The sequence below is a fragment of the Hylobates moloch genome, unplaced genomic scaffold (genome assembly GCF_009828535.3).
Source record: "Hylobates moloch isolate HMO894 unplaced genomic scaffold, HMol_V3 SCAFFOLD_3, whole genome shotgun sequence".
NCBI classification, from domain to species: domain Eukaryota; kingdom Metazoa; phylum Chordata; class Mammalia; order Primates; family Hylobatidae; genus Hylobates; species Hylobates moloch.
Window position 1 is genome coordinate 90972327 of NW_026652278.1, and position 19020 is coordinate 90991346.

Below are 19020 nucleotides of genomic sequence, written 5' to 3' on the forward strand. Positions count from 1 at the left end.
AAAAAAAAAAAAAAAAAAAAAAGGGAATAAAAAATAAGGGGGGTTAATTGTTTCAAATTTTTTTTCCTTTTATACTGCAAAGGGCCTGATGAGAATCTTTTCAGTTAAATCATTGCATATATCTACTTTATTTTCTTATGGGAAAATTTGGAAGCCCATGTGGGTAGGTTAGCCCATTTTGATATTCATTGCTGATGAAGTCAGGGAGATGGAATGCTTAATATAAGCCAGATTTTGGGAATGGCAGCAGATCTGTTGTGTTGGAACAGATCATTCAAGGAGCAGGGACAGAACTTTGAATGTGGTTAGTTGTATTGGGGTTCAATGTCAGATTGAGTCAGAATTTCAATTTGCAGCTAGTGAGAAGTCCTGTAATCGTTACTGCATATTCCATAATATCATATGAAACTATCATAACTTTATGCCTTTAATGAAAAGAATATTTTCTCAAATTTTCTGCTGTAAATAACTAGTGCTGTAGCATCTCTACAGCTTTATTCTTGTGTATGGAAGCTGTGAGTAGCTTAGAGCAAAAGAAATGTACAACTTACGTCTTATTATTGACAAATTGCCCTAAAAAAAGATAATTGATCTCTCTCATGAATACTAGGTTATTTACTTATTATTTTCTCTTGTCCATTTTAATATACTGAAAAAGTGCTACATCATCATTGCCTTAATTTCCCTTAGCACCAGGGAATTTTACTGTTTTCTCACATGTTTACATCCTTTTCTCAGAATTTCCTATTAATTTATCCATTTTGCTCTTGGAGTTTTTTTTTTTTCCATAAGCCCTTTGTAATAGTAACTTTAACTGCAGTACACATTGAAAATATATTTTCTGTATTTTGTCTGCTGTTTAACTTTTTAAAATGTCATATACCATACTTTGTACAGAAATGTTAAACTTTCTGGCTTTTGGGTATTAACATCTATTGTCTTGCTTAAGAAGGCCTCACCTTAAATTGCAAAAATATTCTCTTTTTATATCTAATAGTTTAAAATTAATGACAGAAAGCATTTAGAATCTAATCTTGAATTCATATGGGATTGATTTTGTATTTCGTAAGATAGTGACCTAATTTCTTCCCCACACTCCTCCAATAGGAAAGCCAGTTGTTTCAACACAGCATGTGAAGTTTTTTGTTTTTTCTTTTGTTTTAAAAATGCCCATATAGGCTGAGGTGGGCGGATCACAAGGTCAGGAGATTGAGACCATCCTGGCTAACACAGTGAAACCCCATCTCTACAAAAAATACAAAAAAAAATTAGCCAGGCATGGTGGCGGGCACCTGTAATCCCAGCTACTATGGAAGCTGAGGCAGGAGAATGGCGTGAACCCGGAAGGTGGAGCTTGCAGTGAGCTGAGATCGTGCCACCGCACTCCAGCCTGGGCGACAGAGTGAGACTCCGTCTCAAAAAAAAAAAAAAAAAAAAAAAGGCCCCATATATTTTTTACATGTGTAATCTTCAATGATGGGAATTTGACAGATTTTCAAGTGCAGAAGTGTATCACTCACGTGCCTTTTTGTAGTACTGTGTTGATATAATGTCATGAGTTTACTTTTTGGTAGTTGAGTAATACTGATAAGGCATTATGGTAAAAGTTTTTTAAAGGATTTTTTTGAACCTGAGAAATAAGTTTTAACATTCTAAATAATAAATTAGGAGATTAGGAAACATTAAAGCCATATGGTTACTCTTCGCACTTCTTTTTCTGAATAAGTGATTGTTATATATGGGGTTAATTTTGTCTATGGGAAATAAGTATAAAACAGCTTTGTTCTTTCTATGACTGCTTATGGTAAAAAAAAAAAAAACAGCTTTGATTTTACTTTTGCAGAAGCATAATTTACTCTCTTCTTTTGTGAATTGGTGTTAGCTTTATATTAGGAGTTTTGAGAAAGATGGTTTATATTAATTTTGAGTCTGCTTTCCAGAACAAATACCTGATAAAAACTCTAACCATGACAGGGTGCGGTGGCTCATGCCCATAATCCTAGCACTTTGGGAGGCCAAGGCTAGTGGATCACCTGAGGTCAGGAGTGCGAGACCAACCTGGCCAACATAGTGAAACCCCACAGATCTCAAACCCTGTCTCTACTAAAAATACAAAAATTAGCCAGGTTTGGTGGCACACGCCTGTAATCTCAGCCGCTTGGGAGGCTGAGGCGGGAGAATTGCTTGAAGCCAGGAGGAGGAGTTTGTGGTGAGCCGAGATGGTGCCACTGTACTCCAGCCTGGGTGACAGAGTGAGACTCAATCTCAAAAGAAACAAAACAAAACTCTAATCATGTTTGTCACTAGTTGTTTTTTTAAGCTGAATAATTTTTCTTTTTAATCACAACATAGAATTATGTTTGTATTGGAATCTTAGACAGCTGTCAGTGAATAAAATTTTTATTTTACTTTAAATTTTGTCCTGAAGCATTTTTGGAAGAGTGATTGTAAGGGATTTTCAACACATTCTAATAGTCACTGTCAATGATAGTGGGAAAATTCTACTTGCATTTGCAGTCAGGAGATGACTAGTTAATCATGACTTGGTTAGTCATGCTTTTGTGGATGGTGATTAACGGTGTTAACTTTGAACTTTGGTATAAAGTCTAAGTAGAGGCAAATATTTCATTGTAGTAGTGAGACTTTTATGTTTTCCATTGAGAGAGGTGAACTTCTTGTTTCCTTGTCCCAGACGCCTTTATTTTAGTATCAGCTTGTTTCCTGTAGAGGGCAGGAGAGAGAGGGAGCTCAAAGAGAGGGTGGGAGGCGGGGAAGAGACACTAGACTGGAGTCTTCACAGAGGAGCTCCTCCGTGGGTCCCTCGTCTACCTGGTGCCTGATGGCTGTCCCTTGTGTTGCTATTTGTAGTGGCCTTCCAGTATGTTCCTCACACTGGGTGTGAGTATTGCTGGGGGAGGTATGGGTTTGTCAGAGGTGGTTTTCCATTTATCTGAAGGCTCAACTTTCGTATTGCGAAGACAAATATTATGGTGTAACGTAAATTTTATATGAATTTTAACTCATTTACCTATTTATCACTGATGAATTACTAATTATTTATTATTGATTGATTGATTGTCTTTCTCTGTCCTCCAGGTTGGAGTGCAGTGGTATGATCACAGCTCACTGTAGCCCCAGACTCCTGGGTTCAAGCAATCCTCCCGCCTCAGCCTCCCAACCAGCTGGAACTACAGGCACATGCCACTATGCCTGGCTAATTAAAAGAAATTTTTTTTTGTAGAAATGGAGCCTTGCTGTGTTGCCCAGGCTGATCTCAAACTCCTGGCCTCAAGCTGTCCTCCCACCTTGGCCTCCCAAAGTGCCATTATAAGTGTCAGCCATTGCACCTGGCCTGTATGTATTTTAAAAATAAAATCAAGATACCTCACAAAATACTTCAAAGACATTTTGTATGGGTGGGGGTGGAGGCAGGGGTTAGTGCAGTTTACTTCAGGCCCCCTACCCTAGAGTGTCTCCATTTTACTACTTTTGCATATACTTGAGAAGACCTGCATTGTCGGACTTAGCTGTACTTTTGTTAATGTGACTGTCTTGTAGTTTAACGTTTTCAGAAGATTGCATACCTTTTTTTCCCTTACCTTTCAATAAGCGTTCTCAGGTTGAAAGAGTGCATATGGTAATGATAGTATGTAATGGTTTCATTGAATAGCCCTTTGGCAGCCGGTCTTTTAAAGTCAGAGACAGGGAGAACACCCTGCTGTCATATATTTTTCAAGAAAAGATTAATAGCTGTGATTCATTCTGCAAATAGCTATTCTTTTTGAGAGTTAGTCTTGCAACATTTCTTCCCTTCCATTTATTGTTATCCTATCAATTCGGAGAAACTGAGAAAAATGAGCCTTGGGATTATTTCTCATTATACTTGTCTCACTGAATTTCATCGGCTTATTTCTTCACTCCTCTCTTGTAAATATTTGCAGACTTGTTACAGCATTTGCCTTTCCTGTGATTTAAATTAAAAATAAAGATTTTGGTAAGCTGTATGTGGCATGATGAAAAAACTAGGAGACTGTGGAACAAGGAGTTAGGAGATGGGAATGTTGGATATTGCTATTCAACTATTTGATTGTGAACAAAATTACTTTTTGATTTTTGAACTTTAACTTTTCTCAGTTGTTGATGACCTCTAGAGTCTTTGCAATCTCTTAAAGTTCTGTGATTTTAATGGCAAATAAGTACTTTTATTATTTTATGACCTCAAGAGTGTGGTCATTTTATGAGAAACTTTAATTTTATAGGACATGTAGCTATAGGTTGTTGTGTTGCTTTCAGACAAGCTTGGAATGATAGTTCAGGTAATGTGCTAATCACTACAAATTTGTCTAGTCAGCTCTAGAGCAGCAAGTATAACTTTTACAGCTGTCCATGTCAGTGGATTGTGTAAAGACTAGTAAGACTTGAAAAGACTAGGAGGTAATGAACAGCTCTCCAAATGAGTTGATTGAAGTCTGTAGGCAACTGAGGGTCTTATATCAGAATACATTTTCTTTGCATACATTTTATGCCATGCAAGTTGGAACTCAGTCCTGCTATAGAAGAATTCCTAAAAGAAGATGTCTTAATTTTATATTTTGACTTTTTTTCTGATTTGGAAGGTCATTATAAAGGTGAGAGAAAACAGCGTAAAGAAATTGCTCAAAGCATATTCAACAGATGCTTATAATGATGACTTAAGTATGCACAAATATCTTTATCATATGGAAACCCTGTCCTTAGAAATTTGTAGCTGTGAAATTCTTAAGTTTGGGGTACAAAGTTATGTACTTACATTAATAGAGCTATATAACCGGGTCAAACTGTGGGCTGGTTTAAGCATTTCACAAGAGAAATGAATAGTTGTGGTTCTTTCCTTGTGTGTATGCACTCATTAAGGCTGCTGGAATCCTCACAGCGTCTACTTGCTTTGCAGGACCTAATGGAGTATGTTTTTTAAATTTAAATTTTTATTTATTTCAATTTTATTTTATTTTGGAGACAGAGTCACCTTGGCTGAGTGCAGTGGTACAATCATAGCTCTCTGCAGCCTTGTACTCCTATGCCCAAATAAGCCTCCCACCTCAGCCTATCCAGTACAGGTAGGACTACAGGCATGCATCATCACACATGGCTAATTTTTAAATTTTTTTGTAGAGACGATGGCTTGCCATATTGGCCAGGCTGGTGTTGAACTCCTGGGCTCAAGCCGTTCTCCTTCCTGGGCCTCCCAAAGTGTTGGGATTACAGGCGTGAGCTCCTGGCCATGGAGTATATTTTGAATACTGCCTTTGGCTTCATCTTGTTTTTTAAAAATTGATTTCCCCTGATTTCTATATTATTGTTAAAAAGTAGTCCTGCATTATGTAAATTTATAGCTGTACAGTGCAGTATAAAATTGGTGAAAACTTTTCAATCTGCAAACTCGTTAATTTCCAGGTCTGGTTAATTTATCCTTTAGGAAAAAAAAAATTGGATTTTGGAGAGAGAGAGTTGAGATTTGTAGATGCGTTGCTTTTGTATCCCATCCACTTCTTTTTATATATTGTTGGATTTAATTTGGTGATATATTGTTGCTGATTTTTGTACCTTAGTTCATGAGGGAGAAGATATATACATATTTGTCTGATTTTGGTATCAGGTTTATTCTGGCCTTTATAAAATATTTTAGGTGAGGATATAGCCCTGAGACATTATTTTGTTTTATTGAGTATTTTAAGAAACACACTAAAATTCTTAATGAATTGCTCTTTAGCTCTGGTTTAGGCTATAAAACCTATTAAAATTCTCCAAAGCACATGTTGAAAGCCCCCGATTTCTAGGGGAGGGAGGTGATGTTGGATGTGTTTTTATCGGAAGGAAGGATCTTTTCTTCTCTTTCCAATCCGTTTAAATTTAATCTCTCCCTGGGGATGGATCACAGATGCGTACACAATAGCCAGGAGTGAAGTACAAGGAACTCCTTGGACCACGGTCAGATTACTTTTCCGGCTCTTCCAGGAGACTGCTCGCTGCATAATAAAGTTAATTTGTGTGTGTAACTTCCTTAGTGGATTTTTAATTAAATGGAAACTTTTGGGGCACTTACCTGTCAGGCTCATTTATTGTAGGAAACCCTTCTATATTAAATCAAGTTCTACTATTTATAGATGTTTAGCTTCCATTTTACATGTAGAATCCTTCAAATTCTCACAACAATCCTTTTTTATAGAATATCTTTTTTTTTTTTTTTTTTGATATGGAGTCTTGCCCTGTCGCCCAGGCTGGAGTGCAGTGGTGTGATGTTGGCTCACTGCAACCTCCGCCTCCTGGGTTCAAGTGGTTCTCTTGCCTTAGCCTCCCGAGTAGCTGGGATTACAGGCACCCGCCACCATGCCTGGCTAATTTTTGTATTTTTAGTAGAGACGGGGTTTCACTGTGTTGGCCAGGCTGGTTTTGAACTCCTGACCTCAAGTGATCCAGCCACCTCAACTTCCCAAAGTGCTACGATTATAGGCATGAGCCTCCACGCCTGGCCCATAGCATCATATCTTTAAAAGCATAGGCTGCATTCAGCATTTTAAGGATTTATATTCATAGTCACGCATCGCTTAAGGAGGATTCATTCTGTGAAATGAGTTGTTAGGCAGTTTCATGGTGCGAGCATTATAAGGTGAATTTACACAAACCTAGGTTGCAGAGCCTACTGCACACCTTGGCTGTGTGGTCTAACCTGTTGCTCTTGGACTGCAAACCTGTACAGCATGTTACTGTCCTGAATACTGCAGGCAATTAGAACAGAGTGGTATATAGTTGTGTTTCTAAACATATCGGAACCTAGAAAAGGTGCAGTAGAAATACGGTATTACAGTCTTATGGGACCACTGTCCGTGTGCAGTCTGTTGTTGACTGAAATGTTATGCAGTGCATGGCTGCATGAGGATAACTTGAGAATTTTGCCTGATATGAAACCTAGAATATTATATTAAATATGAGAAACCATTTAAAAAACTAATGTACTTCTTGAAAATTTGGACTTTTTGATTGCTACATCTAGGTAATGAGAAACAAAAGGCAAGTACAGAAATGGTTGTATTCTGCTGGGCAATAAAAGCCTTTTACTGCTGCTTGGGATGACTTCATCCAAATTGGGAGCACGTAGAAATAGACAACAATGTGACATATTTACTGGAAACTGATTAGCAGCATTAGGACAAACACAAGTGTATCAGTTTAAAGTGGAGAGTACTTTGAGGTGCATATTTTCCATTTTTATTATTCATCTGTTAGGATACATTTCAGGGTTGAAGAGAGGTTTGGTGCTTTTTTTCCCTGAAGTGCCACTGCGTCATTGCAATTCCGTGAAAGTATTCAAGATGTGGGACTAGCTGGCTGCTAATGTGACTATTTCTCTAAATTACAAAAATGTTCAGAAATGACATGTAGCGTCAGAATCCTTTAGATACTTTATTTGCTATTTAATATACAGGCTTCCTGAAGTGTATTTGTATGTATTTGAAGCAGTATATAATTTTGTCAAATATTGAAGAGCCTAAATTTGAGTGTTTTCTAAAAACAATATTTTATTACTTATGGTAAATTTGGTAAATTCTTAACTAGATAGAAAAATAGAGAATAAAGGGCTTTTTCTCTGTGTTTTTCTTGCCTACAGACTCATCATACATACTTTGAAGCCTCGAAATGCCTAGAGTCTAATAAATTAGACTTAATATACCTGCTTGTTGATCCAGAATGCATTGCAAGGATCTTGTATTGTCTCCGGGTTGACGTTGTTGAACGTTGCTTGTCAGATATCGGGTGCTGAAAAGGCCTGTGCCCAGTGTGTGGTAATGGTTGAGTCTGGAGGGGTTGGATGGAAGTGTGTGTGTGTGTGTGTGTGTGTGTGTGTGGCAGAGGGAGGGGGTTGCATACTTGTGTTTCACCTGCAATAGAGAAACCTGCTTTTCATTCTCCAACAGGCGGGGGTTTCATAACAGGGCTGTAGGAATGTTATTCTGGTAACAGTCAGTGTATGATTGGGAATGGAGAGATGAGAGACCAGGAGCAGAAAGAAAACCTTAAAGGCTTCAAAGTGCCTATAAATCATTATGTATATAAACTTGGACTGTTTTTTTTTGTTGTTGTCTTTCAAGAAAAATAAACATAGCAATCTCTCTTGTTGCTGTGCTCAGACTTGCTTCAGTTAAATAAATTTTGACTACAGAGTACAAGGTGGTAGTTCTCTGTGCTTGCAGGTGTCAGCAGTCTGGAAGGACTGATGTACTTTGGGTCCTATGAGGCTTGTCCTGCCTGCAGGGAGAAGGCTAGAACACATTGCTTTAATGATGTCTGTCATGGCCAGCCTGAGAAATTGAGAAGATGCAGCATAAAACATGGGAATGTGCAGTGCTTCCTGAGACCTGGGGAGCCTGGGTCAGAGCAAGCTTGTATGCCGCCAGTGGCAGCTGTTCCTTAGATAGGATTCATGCTCTCAGGCTTGCAGGCACCCACTCATCCTGCCCCTCATTTACCTGCCTGGCTCCCATAGGCTCATGAGCTTGTGACTCTTGAGCCAAAGTCTGTAAACATATTGGAAGGATGGAATCCCCCACCACACAGGGTGCAGGGGGAATTGCTTTGTGGGCTCTAAGGATAGTGTAATGGTAAGAGCAGTGGTGCCTGTAGATCTTGTACTTCCCCTTTATTGGAGAATGGGCAGAGCTTTTATTTGTCTGAGCTTACCCAGCTGGTTATTGGCAAAGCAAAGACTGGACTTGATTCCCTGTCCACAGAAGAGGGTGGAAAGTTGCCGACAATAGAGGGCTCTGTGGTCAGAGGAGAAGTTCAGAGGTCTGTGCTCAGAGAGGAGAAAGTATAAAGATGTAATGCTGGCCTTTCCTTATACATATGAGACAGAAAAGACCCCCCCTCTCACCTCCCCCCACTTTTTTTTTGGAGACGGAGATCACTCTTGCCGCCCAGGCTGGAGTGCAGTGGCGCATTCTCGGCTCACTGTAGCCTCCACCTCCTGGGTTCAAGTGATTCTCCTCAGCCTCAGCCTCCCGAGTAGCTGGGACTACAGGTGCCTGCCACCACGCCCGGCTAATTTTGTGTGTGTGTGTGTTTTGAGACAGGGTCTCTGTCGCCCAGGCTGGAGTTTAGTGGCACGATCTCGGCTCACTGCAACCTCTGCCTCCTGGGCTCAAGTGATTCTCCTGCCTCAGCCTCCCGAGTAGCTGGGATTATGGGTGTGTGCCACCACGCCTGGCTAATTTTTGTATTTTTAGTAGAGACGGGGTTTCACCATGTTGGCCAGGCTGGTCTCAAACTCCTGACCTCAGGTGATCCACCCGCCTTGGCCTTCCAAAGTGCTGGGATTACAGGCGTGAGACACTGTGCCCGGCTAATTTTTTGTGTTTTTAATAGAGACACAGTTTCACCATGTTGACGAGGCTGGTCTTGAACTCCTTAACTTAGGTGATTCACCCACCTCCCAAAGTGCTGGGGTTACAGGCGTGAGCCATTGTGCCTGGCCAAGCTTTTGTTTTAGTAAAACATTAACTCGATTTGTTCTAAGTATAAAAATAGTTACAGCCAAGATCTTTAGGAAGTTATATGACATCTGTTGATGGTTAAAAGACATGTTAGGCAGAAATCCTTGTGGTGCTAATTGATTACCTTTACACTCCCTTAAGGCTGGAAAGAACTTTCACCAAACGACATTCTAAAGACATGTATGCTTAGATACTGCAGTTATCTGTTACATGACTGAGAACATGGGGTTAAAAAAACAACAACACACAAATGCATTCACTCAAGACAGTAGAACTAGTCCACAGCAAGCAAATAACGTTTTAGGTGCAGTAAAGTATCTGCCTTTTTGCAAAGTAACTTTTGTTGTTCAGTTGCAGTCCTGGTGTTAGCTCCCCAAGCTGGCTGGACATTGTGTCATCTGGGTTTCTTTCTAATTCACTTGGTCTTGGTTGGGGTGTTGTGTAGTTAGTAAAGCTCACAGGTGTTTCTGATATAGCCAGGATTGAGAACCACCATGTATTCCCTCATTCCCTTTTGAGATAGAGTGACACTAGATATTGTGCCCCCCAAGGGTAGATTTTAACGATGAATAACACTAGTCCACACAGTTGAGGAAGTAGGGACTGTTGTGAAAATCCTGGCTTATCAGAATGGCAACGAATACTTAGCAGTGACTGAATGCCTTGAGCTATTTGGGGAGCTTGAAAAGTTTTGACTCGGCTGGGCGTGGTGGCTCACACCTGGAATCTCAGCACTTTGGGGGGCCGAGGCGGGTGGATCACCCAGAGGCCAGGAGTTCAAGACCACCTTGGTCCAACATGGTGAAACCCCGTCTCTACTAAAAATAGAAAAATTAGCCAGGTGTGGTGGCAGTCACCTGTAACCCCAGCTACTCAGGAGGCTGAGGCAGGGGAATCCCTTGAACCTGGGAGTTGGAGCATGCAGTGATCTGAGATCACGCCACTGCACTCCAGCCTGGGCGACAGAGTGAGACTCCGTCTCACACACACACACACACAAAAATAAAGTTTTGACTCATTCAAATCCTTTTAACAATTCTATGAGTAAGGGACTCTTGTTACTCACATTTCTCAGATGAGGGAAACTGGGGCAGAGAGAGGTTAAGTCATTTGCTCCAGCTATGTCCAGTCTTCACTGTTAATTCCTAGGCTTCATTGCTTGTACTGAACGAGCTGATGCTTCCTTCATATTTGTGACTAATCAGCTCACGGAGTGGATTTTAGAAGATCTAGCATTTCTACTGCTCCAGCAGTTGCTCCACAGTTATTTCATTGTCACTTGGGCTACAGCATCCAGTAGATTGATGTGCAGGGCTTCTCCTGCAGACTGCTCCTGCCCGTGGTAGCACAGCTCAGCTGACTTGACCTATCCCCAGAGCTCTTCTTCCCCCTACACCCCTGCCTTTGTCTTGAGTTCATAATACAACGTAACAGTAAAAAAGAAAAACAAAAATATGTCATGGTCAGTTTTCTAGTTCCTGGGTTTAGTGACAACTAGCCAGTTTAGCTTATATATATTCACTATAGTATTTCCTATAGTTCTATGTGCTGTGTTTACTGTGATCATAATAAAATTATTTTAAATATTTTATTGGGATTAGAACAGGGAAGCCTCTTATATATAACTTAATTTTTTTCCTAGCAAGTTTAGAAATGTACCAGCAAATTTATAATTTTTTCTAGCCAATGTATGAGCTTATAAACAAAACAAAAAACTCTTTAGTTATGTAAGAGAACTGAAGGGAAATTACAGTGCTATCTTCACCACTGCAAGAGAATAGGTGCTTGTATAAGCTTTTAAAAATGGGCATGACTTGCAAGGCTATTTTAATTGCATGGAGAAAGCCATATATCACAATGCAGTTTCCAACCATACTGCATGGACTTAAAAAAAAAATACCCTGAGAGATAAATAATTAAACAATATGGGATGCATTTCATAGAATCTTTAGGATTACATGCTTATTTTCTCACGAACACTTGAGTTTATTTGAATTTCGGATTATACTGCCCCCGTGCTCCATACGAAGTTTCCATTAAGAATGTGTTCTTGCTTTAATGATGTGTACTCCTGTTTCCCTCTGCAGTGAACAGGAATTACCAAGCTTGTGCTCATTGAGTGCTCTCTGCTGGTGGCTTTGGGTTTTAATATCAGTAACAGATCCACCAGTGAAGTGTAGACAAGAGAACTTGAACTGGAAAGTGAAAGGAGCCCAGCTCCCAGCCTGCGGCACCCTTCCATTGTGAGCCTAGGGTGTGATTACAGATGTCCCATAAAGAAGCCCCCTCATCCCTGGTCCTGCATCCCTGCGGTGTGCTCAAGCCCGCGGTTCCTCCGCTGCATCACCGTGATCAATACTTGAGCATATTTTAAAACACAGTGTACTAGGAAGATGCCAGATTTATGAAGTGATTGAGTTTTTTCCCCAGGCGGGGAACAAGCTGTGGAAAATGGGAAGTTTAAAAGTCTTCTGACATCATAAAGCTGAGATTAATTACTATGATCTGATTGATATGTAATACGTTTTGGTTTTTCAAACAGAGTTTGAAATAATTGGTGATGTGAGCTCAAAGAAGTTTATGATCTTATCAGAGGTGACCTTAAAATTTGGGAAGTCAGAAACGGAAGTCAAAGGCACTATGCTTCTTTAAGGAAAAAAGCAACCAGAAATGCATGATAAACATAGTGACTTTGCTTCTGTGTGTCTCTCTGGCTGTCTGTTTCAGCCATCATTGATGGCCTTTTTCTTGTATGGTTTTATTGGATACATGTAAATCAAAGGCATCCTCTAACCTTTCAAGTCAGTATATGATTTCTTTTTTTTCCCCCAGACAGAGCCTTGCTTTGTTGCCCAGGCCTCCTAGGTTCTCCTGCCGCTGCCTCCCAAGTAGCTGGGATTACAGGCATGTGCCACCATGCTTGGCTAATTTTTATATTTTTAGTAGACACAGGATTTTGCCGTGTTGGCCAGGCTGGTCTTGAACTCCTGAGCTCAGGTGATCTCCCACCTCAGCCTCCCAAAGTGCTGGAATTATAGGTGTAAGCCACCGTGCCTGGCCAATATATGTATTTTTGTAAAAATATGTTTTCATTAGGGAAAATTTCAAATATACCATAATTGTTAAGAGAATAACATACCTCCATGTACCTGTCACCCAACTTCAGCAATTCACATTTTTGGCCAATCTTGTTTCTTCTATACCCTCGCACTATTTCCATTCCATCATTTGGAAATAAATCTTAGATATCAGATAGTTATACTGGTAAATATTTCATCATGTTCAATATATGTATTTGGCAAAAAGGAATATTAAACTAATATCCTGCCTTCTGCCTCACTTTCTAAAGAAGATACTGTGTTTTGAAAGGTGGCTTACAAAATGCTTTTTGATATTCTAAATGCTGAGGCAAAATATATGAAGTTAAATGTTTTTGAGATGAAGGCTATCAACAGCTTTCAGAGCATAGGCAAGAAGATTGTGGGGCAAGTGTGCGCAGGAAGTGTGAGGCCCAAAGTGTCCTGCCCTGGAGAGTGAGATGGAACGACCCCAGAGAGTACCATGTTGAACATCAAGCCTGATCTTACCCTACTGTCACAGGAGATTAAGTGGCCAGGCTGGTTCTTCAGTCCTCATTTCTCAAAACACATACATGGATGTTTTCTATGATTATAGTTTATAGTGACCTTGTGCAGAAGCATTGAGCCAGTTTATTATTAAAACTTGGACTAGGTAAACTACAATTTGATTTCTGTGCAGGCGATAACCACTGGAGATAGCAGGAGTGAATGACAGTGAGTGACGGGCAAATCTTACTTGTTACTGTTTAGACAATCTATATATAGATAGATAAGCAGTCTATATATATACATAAAACAACAGTATATATATAAAAATATATAAATATATGTCTCAAAAATACATATTTTGAGACAGGACCTCACTTTATCACAAGGCTGGAGTGCAGTGGCACCATCATGTCTTACTGCAGCCTTGAACTCCCTGGGCTCAGGTGGTCCTTCTACCTTAGCCTCTGGAGTAGCTGGGACTACAGGTGCATGGCGCCATGCCTGGCTAATTTTTGTATTTTTTATTATTATTTTTTTTAGAGATGGGATCTCACCATGTTGCCAAGGCTGGTCTTGAACTCCCGGACTCAAGCGATCTGCCTGGTTTGGCCTCCCAAAGCTCTAGGATTACAGGCGTGAGCCACTGCACCCAGCCTGTTTAGACAATATTAAAGCCATTGTTTTTCTAGTGTTAGAGTTTGTATGTTGTAATTTAGTACATGCTTAATTGAAGGTATTGGTGTAACCCCAAAATATATATTTTTCACATAACTCAGATTAGCAGTGGTATTTAATGCTTTAGTTATATCTTCCAGCAGATAACTGAATGGATCTCACTTTATTTTTATCATAATTGGTGACAGCTGGGAATTTTATGCCTCCAGGAGATGGCTGTACAGGAACTGTGTGTGATTCGCAATGTGGAAGAGCAGGGCCTTGCTCCCTTGGGAACCCTGCAAGTAGTTGAGCTCCCTGGTCACTCAGCTATCACTGTGAATGTCTGGCACTCCTGGGGAATGCTCGGGAGTCCCTCTCAGGATATCGCCTTTTCGCTGGTGATGGGGTTGGAGGAGAGGGTCAGACTCCTTCCTTGCCCTCAGCTTGCTGGCTGCCCAGGCACACCCTGTGTGTGCAGCTTCAGCATTCCTGTGGCATTGGTCTCTGTGGTTTTTCTTCTTTTCACATAGCTTACTTTACGCCCTATTTGCTCCACGACTCTTTTCAAAGACAGGATGGAGGTACAGGAAGGAAATAACTTAATTTGAATATTAAAATTCTGTTAATTTTAGAATGCAGTCTCTTCAGTTCTGGAATTGATTTCTTTTGGTTGCTGTTGGTCTTTGTAAGGAGCATGACATTGCTTAAGATTGATATATAACCGAGTAAGTTTCTGCCTGTGTATCAGATTCCTTTAGGTAAGCTTGTTCAAAGTTATTTGAATAGTTGATATAGATTTAGAACAAACGAGTCACGACTCTCAGGATACTTCTACTGCCTTTCTGGAATAATGCAGCTCATTGTTCTGCTGTGTCCTCTAATCAGCCTGAAAAGTGTTTTCTTTTACTTCATCATAACATTGGGCCTTTTAATTGAGAGTGAAAATCCTTAAAGGCAAATTATTTTGTGTAAATTATGGTAGATTTAGCCTTACTATATAATTTTGGAATGTTTTTATGATTGGTGGTGTATGCTCTGGCAGATGTCTTTATCATGACTTATTTAGGTCTTTATCCTGTTTATTTTAGGTGGGTTGAGAATTATTTTCTTTTTTTTTTGAGACAGAGTTCCACTCTCGTTGCCCAGGCTGGAGTGCAATGGCGTGATCTTGGCTCACCGCAACCTCCACCTCCCGAGTTCAAGTGATTCTCCTGCCTCAGCCTCCCAAGTAGCTGGGATTACAGGCATGCGCTACCACACCTGGCTAATTTTGTATTTTTAGTAGAGACAAGATTTCTCCATGTTAGTCAGGCTGGTCTTGAACTCCTGACCTCAGGTGATCCACCCGCTTCAGCCTCCCAAAGTGCTGAGATTATAGGCCTGAGTCACTGCGCCTGGCTAGAATTCTTGACATAGTACACAGTGGCATTATTTCCAAGGCTTTTTTTTTTTTTGACAGAGCCTTGCTCTGTTGCCCAGGCTATAGTGCAGTGGTGTGATCTCAGCTCACTGCAACCTCCGCCTCCTGGTTTCAAGCAATTCTTCTGCCTCAGAGAATCAAGCAATTGTCCTCCCAAGTAGCTGGGATTACAGGCACTCACCACCACACCTGGCTAATTTTTTGTATTTTTAATAGAGACAGGGTTTCGCCATGTTGGCCAGGCTAGTCTCGAATGCCTGACACTCAGGCGATCCACCCGCCTGGGCCTCCCAAAGTACTGGGATTATAGGCATAAGCTGCCATGCCCGTTCGCAAATTTTTAAAAGTAAGAAAGCAAAACAAACCCACATGTCAGTGTTTCAGTATTTACTTCAGGGGGAAATTGTATCCTAACATACCCTGCACCATAAGCTGAAATTTCAGTGCCAATTCCATTGCTTGTGTGTCCATCCAAAATAAAGACAGGTTTTTGCAGGAATGTCAGATGACTGTGGGACAGGCCTAGACAGGAACAAAACTGGAGGCTTCGCATCAAAACAAACACACCCACCTAACCACATGGCGTTTGCCCTGTGAGTTGTTTATCATCCTAGATTTTCAGCAAGAATGGGCTTTAGTACCATATTTCACATATGAGGAGGTGCTAATTTTGTTAATCGTATCACATTGGTAATATTCATCACTACATTGTAATATGAAAGTTAAAAGTCTTGAACTTAAAGTTCATAAATTCATTGCTCAAATCTCTGGTTGGCTTTAAATGTCTTTTTGGAGGGGAGAAAGCAAGAGGGGCATGGATTGAGGGTTCTACTGAAATAATCTGCTTGCTGTACGATATCGAGCAGGTCCAACTAAAAAGATAGGTGGTTGTTTTTCTCGCATGCGTACGCACATGTTTCTGGCCCCAGTTGTCAAACGAGTTTTGTGTTTTCCTTGTCTAGTCTTGTTGACCTGCTATTTATTTTAGTCTTTTGATAAACAGGAAGTGTTGCTGCACTGCACTCAGGAATGTATTAAGTAACTATTAATATTAAACGATTGGAGGGATGAGAAGGGATTTAACTTAAAAAAAGTAGAGGGAGGATATAAGAAAATGAAATAATCCTTAAAATTTTAGAATTAAAATTTATTTGGGGCCTTTTGAAATGCTTTTATTCCCTTGAAACCTCAAATTCTGGATTTACATTTGCTGTTTCTGTTGGTGGTGTATTACGTTGCTTTAAGGTTGTTTAGAACAAACATCACAATTAATGATGACATGAAGGTTAGGATTCGAGCGCTAGCTTTTTTCAGACAGGTCTAAAAAGGGCTCTGCCCTAGTCTACCCCTAGCAGAGATCTTATACGTGCCTGGCTCAACTCAACGTATCAGTATATTGTGGGGAGAAAGGATGAATAAGGACAAAACCACAAGTTGTGAAGGAGTGCATTGTTTCTAGGCTTTTTCCCTGGTTGTTTCAATACACCATGCGTTTTTATTTTTATTTTTTATTTTTTTTTGAGTCTTGCTCTTGTCCCCCAGGCTTGAGTGCAATGGCTCAATCTCGGCTCACTGCAACCTGCTCCTTCCGGGTTCAAACGATTCTCTTGCTTCTGCCTCCCAAGTAGCTGGGATTAAGGCACCTGCCACCACGCCCGGCTAATTTTTGTATTTTTTAGTAGAGACAGGGTTTCACCATGTTGTCCAGGCTGGTCTCGAACTCCTGACCTCAGGTGATCTGCCTGCCTCAGCCTCCCGAAGTGCTGGGATTACAGGCACCCGCCACCACGCCCGGCTAATTTTTTGTATTTTTAGTAGAGACAGAGTTTCACCGTGGTCTCGATCTCCTGACCTCGTGATCCACCCGCCTCGGCCTCCCAAACTGCTGGGATTACAAGCGTGAGCCACCGTGCACGGCCAAGCGATTATTTTGCCTTTTGTGGAGACTTGGTCTCACTTTGTTGCCCAAGCTGGTTTCGAACTCCTGGGTTCAAGCAATCCTCTGGCCTCGGCCTCCCACAGTGCTGGGATTACAGGTGTGAGCCACCGTGCCCGGCTTCACTGTGCATGTTTTGACATCCTCACCTTTGTCCTAAGATTTCTCCTGATTGAAAATAAATGACCATTTCTTCATGAAGCATTCCTTGTCTTTAGTGTTTTCTGTATTTTCTCAATTCCTGTACTGCTTGGTTGGCACTTAGGATTTGCATAACTGAGTATTGTTAGTGACCTTTTCATATACCTATGGCTTGCCTCCCAAAATTGATTTTTTTTTTTTTTTTGAGACGAGTCTCTGTCACCCAGGCTGGAGTGCAGTGGCGCCATCTTGGCTCACTGCAACCTCCACCTCCCAGGCTCAAGCAATTCACCTGCCTCAGCCTCCCAAGTAGCTGGGATTACAGGTGTGTGCCACCATGCCCAACTAATTTTTTGTATTTTAGTAGAGACAGGGCTTTACCATGTTGCCCAGGGTGGTCTCGAACTCCTGAGCTCAGACAATCCACCCATCTCGGCCTCCCAGAGTACTGGGATTATAGGCGTGAGCCACTGCGCTTGGCCCCGAAATTGATATTTAAGTGTTGTAGAACAGGGGTTTTATTATAGATTTGCCTGTACCGCTGTTATTGCATAACACAATTATTTTCAGACTGGGTGTTTGGTTCTTAATTCACTGGTGGTGTGCACCATGCCATCCTGCTATCCCCAGCTGCTGTCAGAGTGCATGGTAAATATAGAAATGTGTCCAGTAGTAGCCACGTGGACACTCTTCTCCATATTTGACTTTTCTTGCTCTTAGGAGGCTTTTCCAGTAATCTGCGTGGGACTGTGACCTTGCTTGCTCATGGTGTTTCCAGCACCTCCACCAGACTCTCAGGGTTTGGAAAGCTGTTCTGGGTGAATGGTGTCTACAGAACTTTGAACTCTGCGATTGCAGGGGAACATGCTTATAAATGCATGTTTAACACGGAATGTTGTAGAGGAGATTAGGCACTTTTAATTTTGTATTATGGGTTGTTTTCAAGATCTAATTATGTGTTGGTAGGAATGGCTGTTTTATTTCTACTTGTGGAAAAAAGGCTGCCTGGAGTTTGTTTAATTTTTCTGATATAGCATCATAGACTGGTAGAGCAATATAGGAACCCCAGAGACCATCCAGCTCCTTCATTTCTATACAAAAGGACTTGGGTGCCCACAAAGAGGAAATGACTTGTGCAGTTTCAGGCCACTTAACCACAGAGTCATTTTATTGTCCTTTTTGTGGCTACTGACAGATAAGGCTTGCACTCACTAGATGCCCTTGTCATCAAGGCCCAGGTCACCAGCTGTGCACAATTTATCTGTATGTCTTTAAAGCAGGGACATCCAATCTTTTGGTATCCTTGGGCCACATTGGAAGAAGAAGTGTGATCTTGGACCACACATAAAATACACTAACAATATCTGATGAGGTAAAACAAAAATTGCAAAAAAAAAATCTGATATTATTTTGAGACAGTTTATGAATGTGTGTTGGGCCACATTCAAAGCCATCCTGAGGCTGGGTACGGTGGCTCACACCTGTAATCCCAGCACTTTGGGAGGCTGAGGCAGGTGGATCACCTGAGGTTGGGAGTGCGAGACCAACCTGACCAACATGGAGAAACCCTGTCTCTACTAAAAATACAAAATTAGCCAGGGGTGGTGGTGCATGCCTGTAATCCCAGCTGCTCGGGAGGCTGAGGCAGGAGAATCGCTTGAACCCAGGAGGCAGAGGTTGCAGTGAGCCGAGATTGCACCATTGCACTCTAGCCTAGGCAACAAGAGCAAAACTCTGTCTCAAAAAAAAAAAAAAAAAAAAAAAAAAAAA

At 40.9% G+C, this 19020-nt stretch overlaps 1 protein-coding gene across 21 annotated transcripts in view; it reads left to right on the forward strand.

The window, feature by feature from the left end:
* Nucleotides 1–19020, forward strand: part of PARD3 (par-3 family cell polarity regulator) — a 716537-nt gene that overhangs the window by 87406 nt on the left and 610111 nt on the right. The window contains exon 1 of one of the 21 annotated variants that reach the window (XM_058436549.1): nucleotides 3244–3354. The exons of the other annotated variants lie outside the window; for them this stretch is intronic. Within the exon in view, the coding sequence (XP_058292532.1) occupies nucleotides 3244–3354 (111 nt within the window). Of the gene's footprint in view, nucleotides 1–3243; nucleotides 3355–19020 lie in introns of those variants that run through there. 21 annotated transcript variants of the gene reach the window in all.